This window comes from Moschus berezovskii, chromosome 9 (assembly GCF_049115385.1).
Source record: "Moschus berezovskii isolate FMDL1 chromosome 9, NW_MosBer_1.0, whole genome shotgun sequence".
Lineage (NCBI taxonomy): Eukaryota > Metazoa > Chordata > Mammalia > Artiodactyla > Moschidae > Moschus > Moschus berezovskii.
In genome coordinates, this window is record NC_142468.1 from 16,573,072 (window position 1) to 16,591,928 (window position 18,857).

General features: G+C 48.8%; 1 protein-coding gene across 1 annotated transcript in view; it reads right to left on the minus strand.

Annotated features, from left to right (window-relative positions):
- LOC129562505 (choline/ethanolamine transporter FLVCR2) overlaps positions 1–17,708 on the minus strand; it is a 57,084-nt gene extending 39,376 nt beyond the window's left edge. The window contains exon 1 of the mRNA XM_055435687.2: positions 16,532–17,708. Within this exon, the coding sequence (XP_055291662.2) occupies positions 16,532–17,308 (777 nt within the window). The 5' untranslated portion in view covers positions 17,309–17,708. The remainder of the gene's footprint in view (positions 1–16,531) is intronic.
- Between the last annotated feature and the right edge of the window lie 1,149 nt (positions 17,709–18,857).

An 18,857-nucleotide genomic window follows, 5' to 3' on the forward strand; every position in this document is an offset into this window, starting at 1 on the left:
GCAGGGATGCTCTGAAACCCAGGAGCTCTGGGAGAGGCCCCAACAACCAGAATAACTGGAACTTTTTCTGAAATCAACAGCTGACTCCAAAATCAAGAATGGCGAGCCCTGTAAACCAAGGGTGTGGCCCCTAATCCAAAGTGGCTCTTTACCAGATGGCCAGGACCTGATCTATATACAGGAAGCCTTTTACTTTCTGAGTGTCATGGGCAAGTCTAGAGACATTTTTTTAAGGGCACCAAAGGGGTTTCCCCTGGAGAAGGACATGGCAACCCATTCCAGAGTTCTTGCCTGGAGAATACCAGGGATGGGGGAGCCTGGTGGGCTGCCATCTATGGGGTCGCACAGAGTCGGACACGACTGAAGTGATTTAGCAGTAGCAGTAGCAAGGGGCTTCCCTGATAGCTCAGTTGGTAAAGAATCCACCTACAATGCAGGGGACACTGGTTCAATTCCTGGGTCAGGAACATGCCCTGGAGAAGGGATAGGCTACCCACTCCAGTATTCTTGGGCTTCCCTTGTGACTCAGTTGGTAAAGAATGCACCTACAATATGGGAGACCTGGGTTTGATCCCTAGGTTGGGAAGATCCCCTGAAGAAGGGATAGGCTACCCTCTCCAGTATTCTGGCCTGGAGAATTCCATGGACTGTATAAGTCCATCGGATCACGAAGAGTCGGGCATGACTGAGCGACTTTCATTTTCACTTTCAAAAGCTCACCTTTGCACAGAATTTCACAATTTTCAAGGCGCCTGCACATCCAGCATACAAACAGCATCAAAACCATCCAGTGAGGTGAACAGCAGGAAGCCCATGGCACAGATGAGACACAGAGCCCTGGGAGGGACCTGCCCTTCTCTCCATTTCATAACTGAGTTGGCGCAAGTCACTGAAGTCACAGAGCTGATCAGTAGTGAGGTAACATCAGGACTTCCGTTGGTCCACTCCCAGCCCTGCTCTCTTTCCACAGAGCCTCGCTGAGCCAGGCTTCAAGCAGCCACACAGCCCAGGAACATGTGGCCTGAGACCCAAGATGAGCCAGGGACCAAAGGGGTCCTTTGCAATGGGGTTTGTTACATAACTAAAGAATGTGTTTGGGTCATTATAAAATGGCTAACAATTACTCTTTACCTCTTATCAAAGTTCTTTCTAGGGGCATCCCTGGTGATCCAGTGGCTAAGAGCCCATGTTCCCAATGTAGGGGGACCTGGGTTTGATCCCTGGTCAGGGAACTAGATCCCACATGCCCCAATTAAGACCTGAAGCAGCCAAGTAAATAAATAACTTTCTTCTTCAAGTTCTTTCTGGACAGTGAGTCAGAGGCAGTACAGAGAAAATGTCAATATCTCTGGGTGTCTCTCAACAAAATTACAGTGGTGATCTGATCCCTGCAAACACAGCTTCCTTTCCCTCACAGAAGCCTTGAGAGAACCAAACATTTCCAAGGAGGACTGTAATTGTCATTGTATAGTTGCTCCCTCTTTTGCGATCCCATAGACTGTAACCCACCAGGCCCCTCTGTCCGTGGAATTCTCTGGACAAGAATACTGGAGTGGATTGCATTCCCTGCTCCAGGGGATCTTCCTGACCCAGGGATCAAACCCGCATCTCCTGCTTGGCAGGCAGATTCTTTACCACTGAGACACCAAGGAAGCCCTAGGGCTGTCTTTACTCCACAAATAAAACAAGGCATTATCGAGATGCCTGTCCCAAGGCTAGAGGCTGAGAATGTCTCTTGGCAGCCAGGTCTTCCCAGGCCTCACCCCCCAAGTCAGCCAGTCTCAAAGAAGGAGGAGTTTTCCCACCTGCCACTCTTCCCGGGACCAGCTTCCAGAGCTGCTGAGGAAGCAGGTGGAGGGGATTTTCTCAGGCGGCCCACTGACACATAAGAAGTGGAAAAGGTTAGTATGAGTGCTGGGCCAAGCTGTATTTTTGCTCCACCCACCACTTCCCTGCCCTTGAGGCCCTGGGTGACATGTTATTCGATGGCAAATATATGCTCTGGAATCTCCCTTCAGCAATGAGAAGACAATGCCCCAAAGATAAAGTGTAAAACCATAACACCAGCCATCCATCTTTCCATCTGCACGTTCTCAGTCCCCACCGTGTGCCCACCAGGGCCTCTCCTGGCCTCTTTTCTATAAACAAGGTCTTATGGGGGGTGACCGATTCCTAGAAAGGTGGTGATGCCAGCACCAACCTAATGCATCGGTGGAGGGAGTGGACAGGCAGGTTTGCTTAAGTTCCTCCCTGACCTATGGCATCAGGGAGGAGGATTGGAGAGTGGTATTCCTGGGACAGCAGCTGAAACGAAAGAAAGGCCTAGATTCAGAGACACCTGAAGGAGTGCTGTGAACCGGAGTTTGGTGGGGAGGGAGAAGATGGATGTGCACTCAATGAATGTCTGTGGAACTTTCACACCTTGTTTAACATGGGTGTCCACCTGTGAGGCTGGCTTCCTCGTTACAGATAAGGAAGCTGATGCCCCAAGAGGGCAGGTGTCCAATCAGAGGCCCCAAAGACGGGGGCTGGCAGAGCCGGGTCAGGGTCCCAAGGCTCCTATCTCAGGAGTTCTTAAATTTCAGGGCATACCACAGTCCCTGGTGGAAAATCAAAACCACAGATTGTAAAGTCCCACCCCAGAGAGGGTAATTCCTTGGATCTGGCCCCCTAAGCCTGGCAATCTGCATATCTAACAAACACCCCACCACCACCACTCCTCACCCCCCACCCATGTGATGCTGATGCTGGAGATTCCAGGAGCTCACTTAGAAACAATGGCCCTTCACTGCCCCAAGGACTCCCCAGGTGGCACTAGTGGTAAAGAACCCACCTGCCAATGCAGGAGACAAAGGAGATGAGGGTTTGATCCCTGGGTCGGGGAGATCCCCTGGAGGAGGGCATGGCAACCCACTCCAGTATTCTTGCCTGAGAAATCCCATGGACAGAGGAGCTTGATGGGCTATGGCCCATAGAGTTGCACAGAGTCGGACATGACTGAAGTGACTTAGCACCCCCCCAAGGACAGAAATCAAGAGCTACTTCTCAGCTGCTGCCTCCCTTGGAGTCCCAGGCAGGGGTGGATGGTGGGACCATGACGTGCTCCTGCCTAGCTCCTTGACAGAGAAGAAACGGGCCTCTGAGTTCATTGAGTGACTCCACAAACAGGATCCCAGGTCAAAGGTCTGAGGAGGCGAGGATTGCTCAAGGGGGAGCCGCCACCCCAAACAAACAGCTGCTTTAAGGCCATGACTCATGGCACCTCACTTCCTACATTTCTGAGTTGGTGGGCACAGCAAATGGCCCTGAGCAGAGACAGCTGCGTCCAGAGCCAGCAGGGCAGACACAGCCATGCCAGCACAGCAACGTGGGGGTAGAGATCAGGAATGTCCAGGGGAGAAGAAGAGGAAGAGGAAGAAAAATAACCCCCAACCTTGCTCCGGCTCCTATCCCCCTCCTTCCTGGAGTCAGCAGAGTTGTCCAATCAAGAGTGATCTGGTACCGAAAGGGGTTTGTGTTCACCTCCTCTCTAGAGAAAGAGTCGGACAGGAGCCAAAGCAAACATCACTCCACTCATGGTTCGGGGACACTCTGTCTAATCCTGAGAAGTTGATGAGCAAGGGGAAGCCAACCCTACCTCCCAATGCCCTCCTGCAAATACACAATGCCCTGGTACTCTCTGTCCTCATGCTGGGGAAAGGCCTCATCTCCAACCGTGTGGGGCTCAGAGGTCAAGCTACAGATTTCACCAGCAGAGAAAAGGAGAGATGCTTGGAAAAGCGGGGAGAGGCAGAGGAGTCCGGATGGGCCTCCAGAACCTGCAGGATACCTCCCTCCCCTGAATAACTCAGCAAAGACAAAGGCCCTTAGTCCTGAAGAACCACGAGAGGGGACATGCTCCCTTGGGTTAAGTTTGGGATGGTGCTAGACAGAAGTCAAGAGACAGAGAAGAAAGAGGAGCAAACGCCCGCTTGCACCTTAACCCTATAGCTCTTTATCATCTCTGATAGTGTTAGTCACCTAGTTGTGTCCGACTCTTGGCGACCCCCTGGACTGTATAGCCCACCAGGCTTCTCTCTCCATGGAAATCTCCAGGCAAGAATACTGGCGTGGGTTTTAATTTCCTTCTCCAGGGGGCTCTTCCCAACCCAGCGATCAAACCCAGGTCTCCTGATTTGCAGGCAGATTCTTTACTATCCGAGGGGAAAAAGCCCTGATAGGGATCTCTGATAGGGATCCAACCAATTCACACAGGGCTGTTTGATGTCGGGGGTGGGGGGAGGTGAAGACAAGGGAAGGACATCCTGTTAACAGCTTTGTTGGATAAACATCAAGAATCAGGCAGTGGAAAATGGCTGCGTCCACCTGATAAGCCTGGGCACCAGCCCTCCTTCAGTAGGGTTTTAGGTTTGCAAGCCTGAGGTCTGATGTGTGGGAGCCGGCCCAGTACCTGTATCATCCCCGAGACCCTAAAATCGTCACCACAGATTCCAGGTTCCATCAACCACACAATGGGAAGGTTAACACCATCTCCCAGCACCAGCACAGCTTTTAGTCTGAGTAATTCTCAAGAGGACCAAGTCCCCGTCAGGATACTGCCTGGAAACTTCTAGAAAGGCCCACTCTTCCCTGTTGACCCAATTCCTGGTCACTTCATTCATGGAGAATCAGCTCATAACCATCACCTCCTTGGGGATGCTGTCCAGCTGGGTCCACCGGACATTCACTCTGGAGCATGTCCTCCCACAGAGAGAGCCCTGAATGTCCTGTAGACATGGTCCCCTAAGCCTGCCACACAGTGGTATAACGAGCATTTAAGAGTTGGTCTGTCTTTCCAGTGGAGAAGGCAATGGCAAGCCACTCCAGTACTCCTGCCTAGAAAATCCCATGGATGGAGGAGCCTGGTAGGCTGCAGTCCATGGGGTCGCTAGGGGTCGGACACGACTGAGCGACTTCACTTTCACTTTTCACTTTCACACATTGGAGAAGGAAATGGCAACCCACTCCAGTGTTCTTGCCTGGAGAATCCTGGGGACGGGGGAGCCTGGTGGGCTTCCGTCTATGGGGTCACACAGAGTCGGACACGACTGAAGTGACTTAGCAGCAGCAGCAGCAGCTCTCTTTCCAGATCAGCAGCCAATTATCTGTGCTGAGGATATAATAGTGACAGCATCTGTTCTTCATTGAGCAGATAAACTCTGCTCACTAAATGCCCTCATTACTCCTCTCATCCACCTTTTGCAGTTGCTGTTCAGTTGCCCAGACTCTTTGTGACCCCATAAACTACAGCACTCCAGGCCTCCCCTGTTCCTCACTGTCTCCCCAACTTTTCCCAAGTTATGTCCATTAGCTAGTACTATCTCCTGTGGGCTCCCAGATGGCTCAGATGGTAAAGAATCTGCCCACAATATAGGAGACCTGGGTTCGATCCCTGGGCCGGGGAAATCCCTGGAGAAAAGAATGGCAACCCACTCCAGTATTCTTGCCTGGAGAATTCCATGGACAGAGCTTGGTGGGCTACAGTCCACGGGGTAACAAAGAATCGGATACAACTGAGTAACCAATGCTTTCTTTCAATATCATTTCCATCTTACAAAAGCAGATGCCAAAAGTTAGAAAAGTTAAGGTCTTGTCCAAGAGTGTACACAGCAAGGCTAAAGATGGTGTTCTAACCACTGTGGGCCCAGCAGAGCTCAAGGTGCCCTGTAAGGACTGAATAGATTTTTCCACTGAAAGAATAAGATTGAGTCATGTCAGGAAGATAATCCAGGCATGAGAGTCCCTTTCGACAACCACCTGAGCTCTCAGCTACCTGAGTGGTCACTTCATGTCCCGTCAGGGAAAGAATACTTGTTTACTAATAAGTCTGACCATTCATAAGTGCCTGTTCTGCCCAGAGCCCTGAGACACGGGAGAGATGTATTAGTCAAGGTTCCAGTCCTTGGGCAAGTTTCCCATTTAGAGAGATGGAGGGATAGGGGAAGGGGACAGGAGAAAATTAAGGAAGCAGGGAAGCACAGACCATGGGAAAACAGAGGCCAGTATCCATGGACACTCAGCAGTTACACAGAAGGGCGAGGACCACCTGCCTCCAGCACAGAGACTGACAAGGTGGCGGCAGGGGTGAGCAGGCATCAGGCCCAACCACAGGAAACACCTCCCAAGCAGTGTGCGTCTTGTTTCTTTGGCAGCAGAGTACACACACACACACACACACACACACACACACGGCCTAACCTGTACTATTTTCACTGTTTCTAACTGCACAGTTCAGCGGCATTAAGTGCATCCGTATTATTGTGCCGCCATCGCCTCCATCCATCGCCAATACTTTTCAGCTCCAAACTGAATCTCTGTATCCATTAAACATGAGCTCCTCACACCCTCCTGCCCCAGCCCCCCAAAACCACCATTCTACATTTTGCCTCTATGAATTTGATTACTCGCAGTACCTGTGGCATAATAAAAATTTATTTAGTCTTTATCTCTGGTTCCTGGCATGGAGCTCTAAACCCAGGGCTTTTCTGAGTGATAGGAGTATCCTTTGTGATTCATAAGGATCCTGTTTCCATCACACCGGAGCTTATGCTATAAGGTGACTTAGCCTGGGGCCCTTCTAGAACCTTGGGATGGAGCTGGTTCCCAGAAGCTCAAGTGATTAGAGTGGGAACTTTCAGCAAATCCCCGGAGAAGGCAATGGCAGCCCACTCCAGTACTCTTGTCTGGGAAATCCCATGGACGGAGGAGCCTGGTAGGCTGCAGTCCATGGGGTCGTGAAGAGTCGGATACGACTGAGAGACTTCACTTTCACTTTTCACTTTCATGCATTGGAGAAAGAAATGGCAAACAACTCCAGTATTCTTGCCTGGAGAATCCCAGGGACGGGGGAGCCTGGTGGGCTTCCGTCTATGGGGTTGCACAGAGTCGGACACGACTGATGTGACTTAGCAGCAGCAGCAGCAGCAAACCCCTCCCCCTCTTTGAGAATAGGAGGGCAGCTGGGAATTGAGCTCTAGAAAAACTCTTGAACCAGGAAAGTTCCGGGAGGCTGGTGAACACTTGACATCAAAGTGCTAAGAGGGCGGCACCCCACAGAAGCTCTGGAATCTCCTCCACTTGGCTTTTCCTGACTTGTACCCTTTATAATAAACCAGGAAAAACAGTTAAGTAAACTGCTTATCTGAGTTCCCTGAACCATTCTAGCAAATTACAGATCCTGAGCAGGGCTCACAGGACGCCACCTTATAGGAGGTCCCTAGGACTTGCAAATGGAGACAGTCTAGTGGGTCCAAGCCCTTAACTTCTGGGGTCTACACTAACTCCAAGTAGTTAGTGTCAGAGTTGAACTGAATTGCAGGACACCCAGTTGGTATTGGAGAAAGTCAGAATTGGTTAGTGTCAGGAAATAAAAGACAGCTCAATACCTCACATAAGTAGAATTCCAGAATATCTATTTTTGTGACTACCGTATTTAACTCAGCCACAATGTCTTTAAGGTCCATTCATGTGTAGCATATCAGAATTTCCTTTCTTTTTAAGAATGAACAATATTCCATCATATGTATACTGCATATTTTAACAATCAGCCATAGAAGAACAGTTGGGTTGCTTCCACCTTTTAGCGATTGTGCAGAATGATGCCATAAACATGGGTACAAATATCTGTTCAAATTCCTGCTTTGAATTCTTTTGGGTATATACCCAGAAGTAGAATTGCTAAATCCTATGGTAATTCTATTTTTAATTTTTTGAGGAAGTGCCATACTGTCTTCCATGTGACTGCACCATTTTACATTTCCATCAGCAATGCACAAGTGTTCCAATTTCTCCACATTTTTGCCTACATTTATTACTTTTTTCTTTTTGACAATCATCTTAAGGGGTAATGAACTGGCATCTCATTGCCGTTTTGATTTGTATTTCCCTAATGTTGAGCTTTTTTTCATATACTTATTGACCATCCATGCATCTTTTGGGGGAGAGAAATTTCTATTCAAGTCTTTGGCTCATTTTTAAATTGGGTTGTGTGTTCGATGTTATTCAACTGCAGGAGTTCTTTACATGTGCTGGCTATGAACTGCATATCAGATACACATTTGCAGATATTTTCTTCCATTCCACGGCTTGCCTTTTCATTCTATTGAGAGAGTCCTTTTTCCATGAAAATTTTCCATTTTGATGTAGTCCAATTTATGCTACTGTTGTTATAGACGCTTTTAGGGTCACATCCAAGAAATCACGGCCATCATTACCAAATCCAGTTATCGTGAAGATTTTCCCCGTTTTCTTCTAAGGGTTTTACAGCTTTTTACAATACCATTTGTTGAAAAGACTGGTGACGATCACGTGTCTGTGTAGGTTCATCAGTTGTAACCAATGCCCCACTCTAGTGGGGGTTGTTGACAGTGTGAGAGGCTACGCAAGAAGCAGGTGCAGGGAACATACGGGAAATCTCTATTTTCCTCTTGATTTTGCTGTGACCCTAGAACTGCTCTAGAAAACAAAGTCTATTAAAAAAAAAAAAAAAAGGCTGTCCTTTTCCTCTTAAACGGTCCTGACACTCTTGAAAATCATTTGACCATATATATGTGAGGGTTCATATCTGGACTCTGGACTCCTTTGGTCTGTAAGTCTGTCTTCACGCTGATACTACACTGTCATGATTACTATAGCTTTGTTATTAGTTTTGTTATTTTTATTAGACACATCAAGAAGTGTCAGATCTCCAACTTTGTGATTCTTTTCCAAGATTGCTTTGACTACTCAGTGTCCCTTAAACTTCCCCATATGAATTTTAGGATGCATTTTTTTCCTTCATCTGTAAAAAAAAAAATCAGGATTTTGATAGTGATTGTGCTGACTTTATAGATTTATATTACTGCTTTGTGTAGTATTGACATCTTAACAATATTAAGGTCTTCCAATCCATGAACACAGGATGTTTTTACATTTATTTGTGACTTAATTTTTTTCAGTAACACTTTACAGTTTTCAGTGCACAAGTCTTTCATTTTGTTGGTTAAATGACTCAAGTATTTTCTTCAATGCTACTGTAATTGGAATTGTTTTCTTACTTTCCTTTGGGGATTGTTCATTGTTAGTGTATAGAAACAATTGATGTAAAATGTTGCAAGTTTGGTCTGCTTTGTGCTCTGCTGTTTGCAGGGAGGCACAGGAGAAGGGAGAGGGGCAGGGCAAACTTGAGCAAAATGGCCATGAAACTTTCTACCGTTTTGAATGTGACTTTTTCTTCAGTTGGGTGTTTCCTTGGTTGCTGTAGATCTCTGATGTACAGAAATCCCGTAGGGAAGGTTATTTTAGCCAATTTCTCATTTACTTAATGTTTCTGTGGGAGAAGAAGCGTGTGGATCTTCCTGGTCCACCAGCTACTGATGTCACTCTCCAAGGCTTTAGGCTTAATCTCTAAGCAATGTATTTTCAAGGACAGAACTAAGAAGCCAGACTGGTCAGAGCAGGGGAAAAACTGGGAGGGAACAAGAGACACACTGGCTAGGAAAGGCAAGGAAGGAGGGGCTCTGGACGCTAAACTGAAGATGTAGACTTGATTCCACAGAATCATCAGACCCTCAAGACTGCCTGCCAACACAACACGGCCAAGTCAGAAGTCAGGCCAGGCTACCAGAGCCTCCTCCCAAGCAGTGCACTGAGCTGAATGTCAAAGAAGCAGGATTAGGAGCTTCTGCTGTGGTTCCACCTCATAGGCCTGCAGGGCCTCCCCACCCCCTCAAACCCCCAAGGCTTTGTTTACTTTCAGAACTTTAAGTGAATCAGAAGTATAAGCCCCACCCAAGCCCACCGTCCTGTCTCAATCTGGAGAGTGAATGAGATCCCACCTCCTCCACCTGGGAACTGGACCCATCCTAAGGCAGCACAGACACACCGGCCCTGACATGACCCCGGCTCCAGGCAGCAGGGCGCCTTCCCAGGGCACAGTGCTCCTCTCTCCTGGTGATTTCACATCTGATCACAAACCTCACCTGGGAAGCCAGGTGGAAACACAGGCGCCTGGCCTCTTCCCTAGAGGATCTGATCAGGAAGTCCAGGTGAGGGCCCAGGCATCTATATTTGTCCTGGACCCACAGGTGAGGTAAATGGGCACCATTTGAGGGAGCACTGGTCTAGTTTCCTTCCCGGAGTGGCCAGCCTCTGAGCTCACCCACCTGCCTGTATCTTTGCTGAGCACTTTGTGATAAAGGAGAAACCAGAACTGGAATTCAGTTCCTCTTAACCTTCCCTAGAAGTCTCACCCTAGAAGTCTTATATGACCCACAATCTCAAAACATGGACAGTAACAACAACAGCATAATTTTTGAGTTTATCAGAATTAAAAAAAAAAACAGATTTCATCAGCCAGACTCCAAAGACAAAATATTGCATGATTTTGGTTACAGGCAGCACCTAGAATAGGCACATTAATGGAGACAAAAAGTGGAACAGAGTAGCAGTAGAGCAGAGATTATGGAGGCGTTACTGTTTAACGAGTACAGAGTTGTTGGGAGTGATAAAAGAAATGTTTGGGTAAAGATACTGGTAATTCTTAAACAACATTGTGAAGCTACTTAATGCCGTTGGACTGTATACTTATGAATGGTTAAAATTATGAATAAGTTATAATTTTACCACAATTAAAATTTTTTTAAAGTAAAAATCTGGTTTCTGGCTTCTTTAAAGGCAACAATAAGTGAGATAGTCTGATAACATGAGATGGTCATGCCGTGTATACGAATGGTTGGCAGAGGCTGAAGCAGCTGCCAGTTCAGTTGGGACACATGCCGTGACCCCCCTCCTGTGTCACTTTTCCTTCCATGACCTGGCTGCCCCTATGAGCATTAGAGGGTTGGTCCTGGCCCTACCCCTTCTCATGTCAGTCTCCACAAGCCTTGCCCTGGCTCTCCCAGCCCCAGCCTCTCTCCCAACCAGAAGGGGAGGTCAGCAAGAAGCCAGCCACGTGGGCAGGTGCGTCACATGCCTTGACAATGACCACAAACAGAAGCACACAGGTGCTCGCCTTCACCTCCCCCAGACATCACTCAGACCTTGAGAGTTTCTCTGACATGGCAACAGCCAGACTGATAAGCCTGAACTTTCACCCACCCATGTACTCGGGAGTCTGGAACAAGACTAGGCTGGCCAGCCACCTCTCCGACCTTGATCCCTGAGTCAGCCTCAGGAACACCCAGTTTCCCTGGGCAACAGATGACCAGCCAGTCCAGTGAACACCACCTCCTCAAAATGGGACTCACTTTCCTAGAGCACACATTTATCCACGAGAGCCTGATTTCCAAATGCTTGAAATATGATGAGATTCAGGACCCAATGCCCCTGAATATGGGACCTTGGCATAGTGAATATTTTAAGCTGAAGGAGTTTGAGAACTGCAAAGCAGGAAGGTCACTCTGACCTCCTCCCCCTCCTCCCCATTCTTCTCCAAAACAAGCCTTAAAACTCTCCTGTAGGAGGTACCCTCCTGGCACCCAGAGAAACGGAGCATCCTTGTCTCTGAAGATAAAGGGACACTGCAGAAAAGAATCCTGACGATGACAGGGGGACAGTGCTCCCAATCTACAATGATCTCAGACCTATCCTATCACACTCCTCTGAGTGTCCACTCTTATCAAACCTGGCACAGAAGTGCACAAATCTGGACTTCCCTGGTGACTCAGTGGTAAAGAGTTAGCCTGCCAGTGCAGGAGACACAGGTTCAATCCCTGATCCAGGAAGATCCCACATACAGCAGAGCAATTAAGCCTGTGGGCCACAACTGCTGAGCCTGTGCTCCAGAGCCTGGGAGCCATGACTGCTGAAGCCCACACACTCTAAGGTACGTGTTCTGCAATAAGAGAAACCTCCGCAACGAGAAGCCCACACACAACTAGAGAGCAGCCCCTGCTTGCTGCAACTAGAGAAAAGTCCATGCAACAATGAAGACCCAGCACAACCAAAAATAAATAAAACCTTTTTTTTTTTTAAAAAAAAAAAGAAGTGCATAGGTCTAACTATTGCTTCATTTCCTCACAAACACTCCCGTGTCACCTAATATTTATAGTAAATAATTATGCATAATTTGCTTTTATTAATCTGACTTTCTCCATTTAATTTTTAGCTGGGGACTCTAAGACAGTCAAGGAAAACAGTTTCCTCCCCTACAATTAGCATCATCATTCCAGACATAGTGGAAAATGTTGCTAGTCTGGAGGTCTAAAATACATGCCAACTTCTAAGACTCACCATGGAAAAAGAATGTAAAACAGCCTCTCAGTAATTTTATTATATTGATTACATGTCAAAATACTACGTGGAATATACCGAGTTAAATAAAATATAGTTCGAAAACTAATTTCACTGTTCTGTTTACTTTTGTAAACAAAATTATATTTTACCTGTTTTTCATGTGGCTCCTAGAAAATTTGGTCATGTACGTGGCTGTGCTTGTGACTTAGATTATATTTCTATTGGACAGGGCTATTCTCCATAACCCACAGCCAAGGCTGCTGTAGAACTGTAAGGTGACTGTATTTTCTTCACGTTGAAAAGCAAACTGATTCTCTCTAGTCTTTTTCCGGGTGGGCGCCGGAGGAAATCCCTTCTGGTCTCAGCGCTGGAGGCTCCTCATTGGGATTGGGGCCGCCTTGAAGATCTAATTCTGCTCCCACATCTCCCTCGCCCCCATGCCACCAAGGGGTCACCAGATCTCACACAAGGTTTTCCTCCCTGCCTGGCTCAATAACAATGTGTCCACATCACTCAAAACCCCACACAGATGGTTCTCCCTGGAGACAATGGAACCAGTGTTGCGAACGCTGCGGGACTGCTACCACCTGTGCAAGGGTCACAGCAAGTGCCTCAGCTGCGGTCCACACCTCCCAGTCCACTCTCACCCCAGCTCAGAGCCACTGGTTTCTTCGCCCTGGAGCCTGGACTCCCCTTCCTGAGGCTCAGGGAGGCAGAAACAGCCCCTCCGCCGGCAGCTGGTGAAGTGTACCTGCTCAGTCACGTCCAACTCTGCGACTCCACAGACCATAGCCCGCTGGGCTCCTCAGTCCATGGAATCTCCCAGACAAGAATGCTGGAGTGGGTTGCCATTTCCTCTTCCAGGGGATCTTCCCAACCCAGGGATTGAACCCACATCTCCTGTGTCTCCTGCATTGGCAGGTGGATTCTTTTACCACTGAGCCACCTGGGAAATCCATCAGTTGAGGAGGCAATGCTAATGCCTGGAACATCAGAATAGAAGGCAGGGGCTGGCTTACAAATTCTAGACAAACTGCTAGATACTGTGTCACCACCAGCAAACCTCGAGACACAGGGACAAAATTTGAAACTTGGAATCTTGCCTTTTTTATTTTTAAACATATGCTTTGTCCCCCATGAAGACCCAGTAATGGCTCACTGACAGGGGCTGTGGAAATGCAACTGGCTTCAAACCTCCTTTTTATCATTCAGGGCCTGTAGGACCCTGGAAAAGGTTGCTCCATTTAATTGCGTCTGAAGTTTCTCACCTGTAACAACAGAGACAATCCCACCCACCTCAGAGGCTAAAAAAAAAAAGCATATGGATGAAAGAGTGCCTTGTATTATCATAGGTGTTTGATAGATATTGGCTTCTTTCTCCTTCAATCTTCCCTTAGCAATGACAAGAAGACAGTAAAAACCTCGCGAAGAACTGAAAACAAATCCTCTATACTCTCATCTGGTTGCTTCTTGTGTGTTTTTTTAAAAATCTGGATGTTGGTGCCTGGTACAATTTAAAAGCCTGGGAGGAGAACTCTGAAGGCAAGGGATTCTCTGTAGCCCCAGCACAGCACCTGGCTAAGGCATCCATTTCTATTCTAATACACCAACCATGGTGGTGGTAGTTTAGTCACTAAGTCGTTTCCAACTCTTGTGACCCCAAGGACTGTAGCCCGCCAGGCTCCTCTATCCATGGGATTTCCTAGGCAAGAATACTGGAGTGGGTTGCCATTTTCTCCTCCAGGGGATCTTCCCCACCCAGGGATCAAATGCAGGTCTCGTGCATTGCAGGCAGATTCTTTACCAACTGAGCCAGTGCATGTTCTGGGTAAATGCCTATTGAGTCAAGGAATGAATGAGGTCAGAATTACCAGGGAACAGGAGTTTGGCTGATCAGTGTGAAGTCTGTGGCCACGAAGAGTAACTCTTTGAAAAGACGCTTATAGTCTGTTTAGGCAGCTTCGTGGAATTTTTTTTTTCCCCTAAAAAAAGAGCTCAAGGTGTTCTATTAATATTTCTCCACCATTCCATCATGCTTTAGTTAGGAAAAAAGGTTAAAACACATGTCAAGAGCCAAACAAAGGCACCTCTACATGAGGAAGCATTAGCAATTCAGCTTTTCATAATTTTTTTTTAACTTAGCAGGTAGGTTAAGCCTAAAAGAACACACTAAATTGATGGCTCCATGACAAGATTGTTAGGGTGTCTTTCAGTGTGAAATTCTTAGCATTTTCTGACCTTGGTGAGGAGTAGTGGTAGGGAATGGCTAACCATTCATACTAAATTTTAAAGATATATTTGGCTTTAAGTTAGGGCTTCCCTGGTGGCTCAGATGGTAAAGAATCTGCCTGCAATGCAGGAGACCTGGGTTTGATCCCTGGGTCTGGATGATCCACTGGATAAGGGAATGGCTACCCACTCCAGTATTCTTGCCTGGAGAATCCCATGTACAGAGGAGCCTGGTGGGCTGCCATCTATGGGGTTGCAAAGAGTCAGACATGACTGAGTGACTAACACTTAAACTTTTCCCTCACAGGTGTGTGTGGAGAAGTCTGAAAACCAACTAGCTTTTGCTCCATGGTTAACCAAAAAAGTGTTGGGTTCTCTGATATCAGCAGGCCACCTGAGGGTGCATCTCTCTCCTGCCCTCCCCGAACAATGGGTTTGGGACTGCAGTGACCTTGTCTGAATCCTGTTGGGGCTGCAAATAGACAGCTTTAACCCTCTGGAGACATGAAAGATCCTGCCCCCCAACTCCCCAGCTTCACCCTCGGATAAAGAAAACATCCAGTAACGTCAACCCCACCAACAACGCTGCAATGGAGATGTTCAAATCCGTGGTCACACCACCTTTAAGTACAGGGAGTTGAAAATGTCACCCTCAGTGCCTAGTTTTTAATTGTCCTGAACAAAAAAATCCAACTGGTTTCTCCCCCAGCCCTCAAGTCCATTCAGTCTTCTGAATGGTCAAACCCACGGGTTAAAGAAAACCACGTAGAGGTTTTACATTGCCTGCTTGTGCTGAGAAGGCCAGTCTGTTGCTTCCACTGATTGCTTACACTATTACGCAAATGGCAGGACTCACTGGCCTGAAAAAAATTAGCTCAAGTTACCTTTCTGGTGGTAAAGATGAACAGAATGACAATTTACCTTTACAGAAGTTTGGAAATTTCTGACCCAAATAAGAACTTTCTAAATGAAAGCTTAAACATTCTAAATCAGCGGTTCCCAACCTTTTGGCACCAAGGACAGGTTTCGTGAAAGACAATTTTTGCACAGACTGGGAAGGGGTGGACGCTTTGGGGATAATTCAAGCACATGATATTTACTGTGCACTTTATTTCTCATCTAACGCCACCGCTGATCTGACAGGAGGTACCTGTCCATGGCCAAAAAGTTGAAGACCCCTGTTCCAAATGTAATAAACAGGGAAGAGAAAACAAGCCTTCAAGAACTAAGGGTTCCTGGTCATTTGTTAGATGTGTAGCCACAGCTGCATGTGCTTTGCAAGAAGTGGACCACCCCCAGGCAGTGGTCCAGATAAAGAAGGACCCCGTAAATAGCTGCCTCAGCCTTTCGGACACAGTGATCAGACTCACAACAAGACCACCTTTCTGGGTCATATTCAGACAGAGATGCAAAGAATTTGATATTCTCAATCCCCAAAGGAGGAAAGAGAAAGAATTAAGATATGAACTTTCCAGGCCTTCCCACGGCTTCTAGGCCTTGGAAATTCAGAGCAAGAATTTCATTCCATCCTGTTGGACTCGACTCTAACCCTCAGGGTAGGCATTTGACACCAAGCACTGCTTCCACTGTCCTGGCTCCAGCTGTGTATAAAGCAGGTGAGCGCAGCGCCAACATTGCTCTGCCTTTCCACGTGGTGCAGGAGATGCTGCACTCTGAGAAAGCTGGTTGGACAGACAAAAAACACCCTCCAACCTCCGATGACACAGAATAGTCCAACGCCCAGGGGCTATTCCCTGAGAAAGAAGAGCTTTCCTGTTCAAGCTGGTGAAGTAAGTTCAGAAATGAGATCATAAAGACAACATGTGTTCCAGAAGCACACTTTCTGCTGGAGGAAGAGAAACTGCGGGTGACAGCAAAGGCCCTTTCTTTCGTTTCCCCACTTCTCTTACATAGTCAGTCACACCCAGCCACAGTCAGCCAGAGTCACAAACACTGTTGAAGTCAGAAAGCTAGTCTTCACACAGTGAAGCAGTTCGGTACAAGGAACACCCTCAGTCCCACAGTGACCACCACCCACTCCTCTACCCACCTGATTGCCAAAGACAGCTATGGAGCAGGCGGTTGACACCTCATTAGCCCCGAACCAGACGGAAGCAATGCGGGAGGGCATACCCAGGATGAAGACCTGGGCCACGGAGCAGATGACCTGGCCCAGCACGGTGACTGGGAAGAGATGTGGCTTCAGGCTGCCCAGCTTCACCCAGGCCCCCAGGCAGTTGAGAGCGGAGCCAGCAAGGGCGATGGTCCGCAGGCCGAACTTCTCTAAGAGCCAGGCCACCGGCAGGAGCAGAGGGATGTAGATCAGCATGTAGCACATGGACAGCCAGTCGATGGCAAAGGCACTGACCCCGTAGAAGTTCATGAAGATGTTATTGATGGAGCTGTACTGGATCCACTGGAAGGCATTGCACATGGAGTAGCAGCTGAACACCAGGACCACAGCCCACCGGCGTTTGCTCACCTTGATCATGCTAAGATCTTCAGGGCCCGAGCTACTGGGTTGGATCAAGCCACTGGGTTGAGCCAAGGTACTGTGGTGGGCCGAACTACTAGGGTATACTGAGACACTGGGGTGGATCGAGACGCTGGGGTGAGCCGAGACGCTGGGGTGGATCGAGACGCTGGGGTGAGCCGAGACGCTGGGGTGAGCCGAGACGCTGGGGTGGATCGAGACGCTGGGGTGGGCCGAGACGCTGGGGTGGATCGAGATGCTGGGGTGGACTGAGAGATTGGGGTGCTCCTGGAGCGCCGAAGTTTGCGAAGGGGTGCCATCCTGGTCCTGTTGGTTAGGCTCTTCACTCACCATGACCGCAGCCTCTCCCGGCTCTCTAAGCAGGTGCTGACAACTTGAGTCGACTTAAAGGACAGTGGTGTCGGCTGGTCAGCTAGAGCTGACGTGGCACTTGCCCAACCTGCCCCGGAGGAATAAACTGAGTCCCCAGCCTGCTTAAAAGCCAGTGAGTGGGGCTCTTCCGCTGAGCCCCAAGCTTTGGCTCTCACTTTTCCTTGGCGTCCTCTGTCCCTGACAGCTGTCCCCCAGACCGGCTGCAGACCGGCCTGAGCAAGGTCCTGGCCGCTGGTGCCTTGAGTGCCTCGGAGGCGTCCTGCCCACCTTCAGCCCCTCGGTCCTGGTCACAGTTTTCTCCCGGCGGTGCAGCCACTCGGCTGGAACTCCGATTGCTCCCCGGCGGCTTGCGGCCTCGCCCCCTCCGCACACGTGACCGCCCCGCCCCCGCCGCGCGCGGCTCCCCTCCCCCACGACCCTCCCACCCCACCCCGCCCGCCCCCACAGCCTCCAGCCTTCTCTAGCCGCTGGCCGGACAGTGCAGTTGTTTCGCCACCGCTTGCGGGTGCATTCCTTGCCCCCACGCCCCAGGCACCGTGGAAACCTCCCGGTTAACCCCCCTACCCTGGCACTGCTTTCTCAAATTCATTTGCCCCCTCCCGGGGCACTCTGCAAGAAAGTGCCCTCCGCCTTTGCGAAGGTAATCCTCTAAAGAGAGTCTCCTCGCTGTCAGTTCGCATTCCCCGCGCGCCCACACGGATGCCCGGCGCCTCCAAACGGCTCTGTGGTATCCAAGACGGATTCTCGACTTTTGCCCACTTGGCTGGGCTCCCCAGACCTTGCTGGACTTTCGGAATAAAGACAGATTTGTAGATTTCCCGCGCTGGTTGCGCTCCTGGGGTAAAGGCGAGAAGCGCAAACTCACTTCCCCTCTTTGCTTTCCCTGCGAACCTGGCCTTACATTGGGAACTCAGATTTGAACCTGTTCGGTAGGACTCTTCTTCCTCGATTGATCCTCGGGGCGGCCTCCTGGGCGACAGCTCGAGGCCGGAAAAGAGAGGGGAGTTCTGGGACGCTGAAGATCCAGCTCAGAGTCTTTTCTGTGGTGAGGTGCCCAGCACAGCGCACGGTGTTAAGGGGTCTCTGCACGCATGTAGCCCTATGCTGCCCCCTGCTGGTGCACAGCCCATTCTGCAGAGAAGCCTCAAGTCAGGGCCTCTAGGAGGTCAGGCCCGCGGTGATTGCAGCCCTGGGAGGAATAAGGGCCCAGATCCTCCCTGGGTTCAAACACCGACTTAGCTGCTCCCAGGCCTGCTTAGTAGACTAAGACACCCCACCTCTTGTGCCTCAGTAGCTTGGAAAATCAGTAAAACAGGGATGATGAAATAATAGTACCTACCTCACAGTGTTGTTTTGAGGCTTGGATAAGTTAAGGTTTGAAGCACTTGAAACATTCCTGGCAGATGATAAGCCTTCCCAGAGTGTCAGATATCCTAAAAAAATTGAACATTTCTATTGTGCTAGAAATGTATACTATGTTATCTCATTTAAGCATCCAAGAATTCTATGA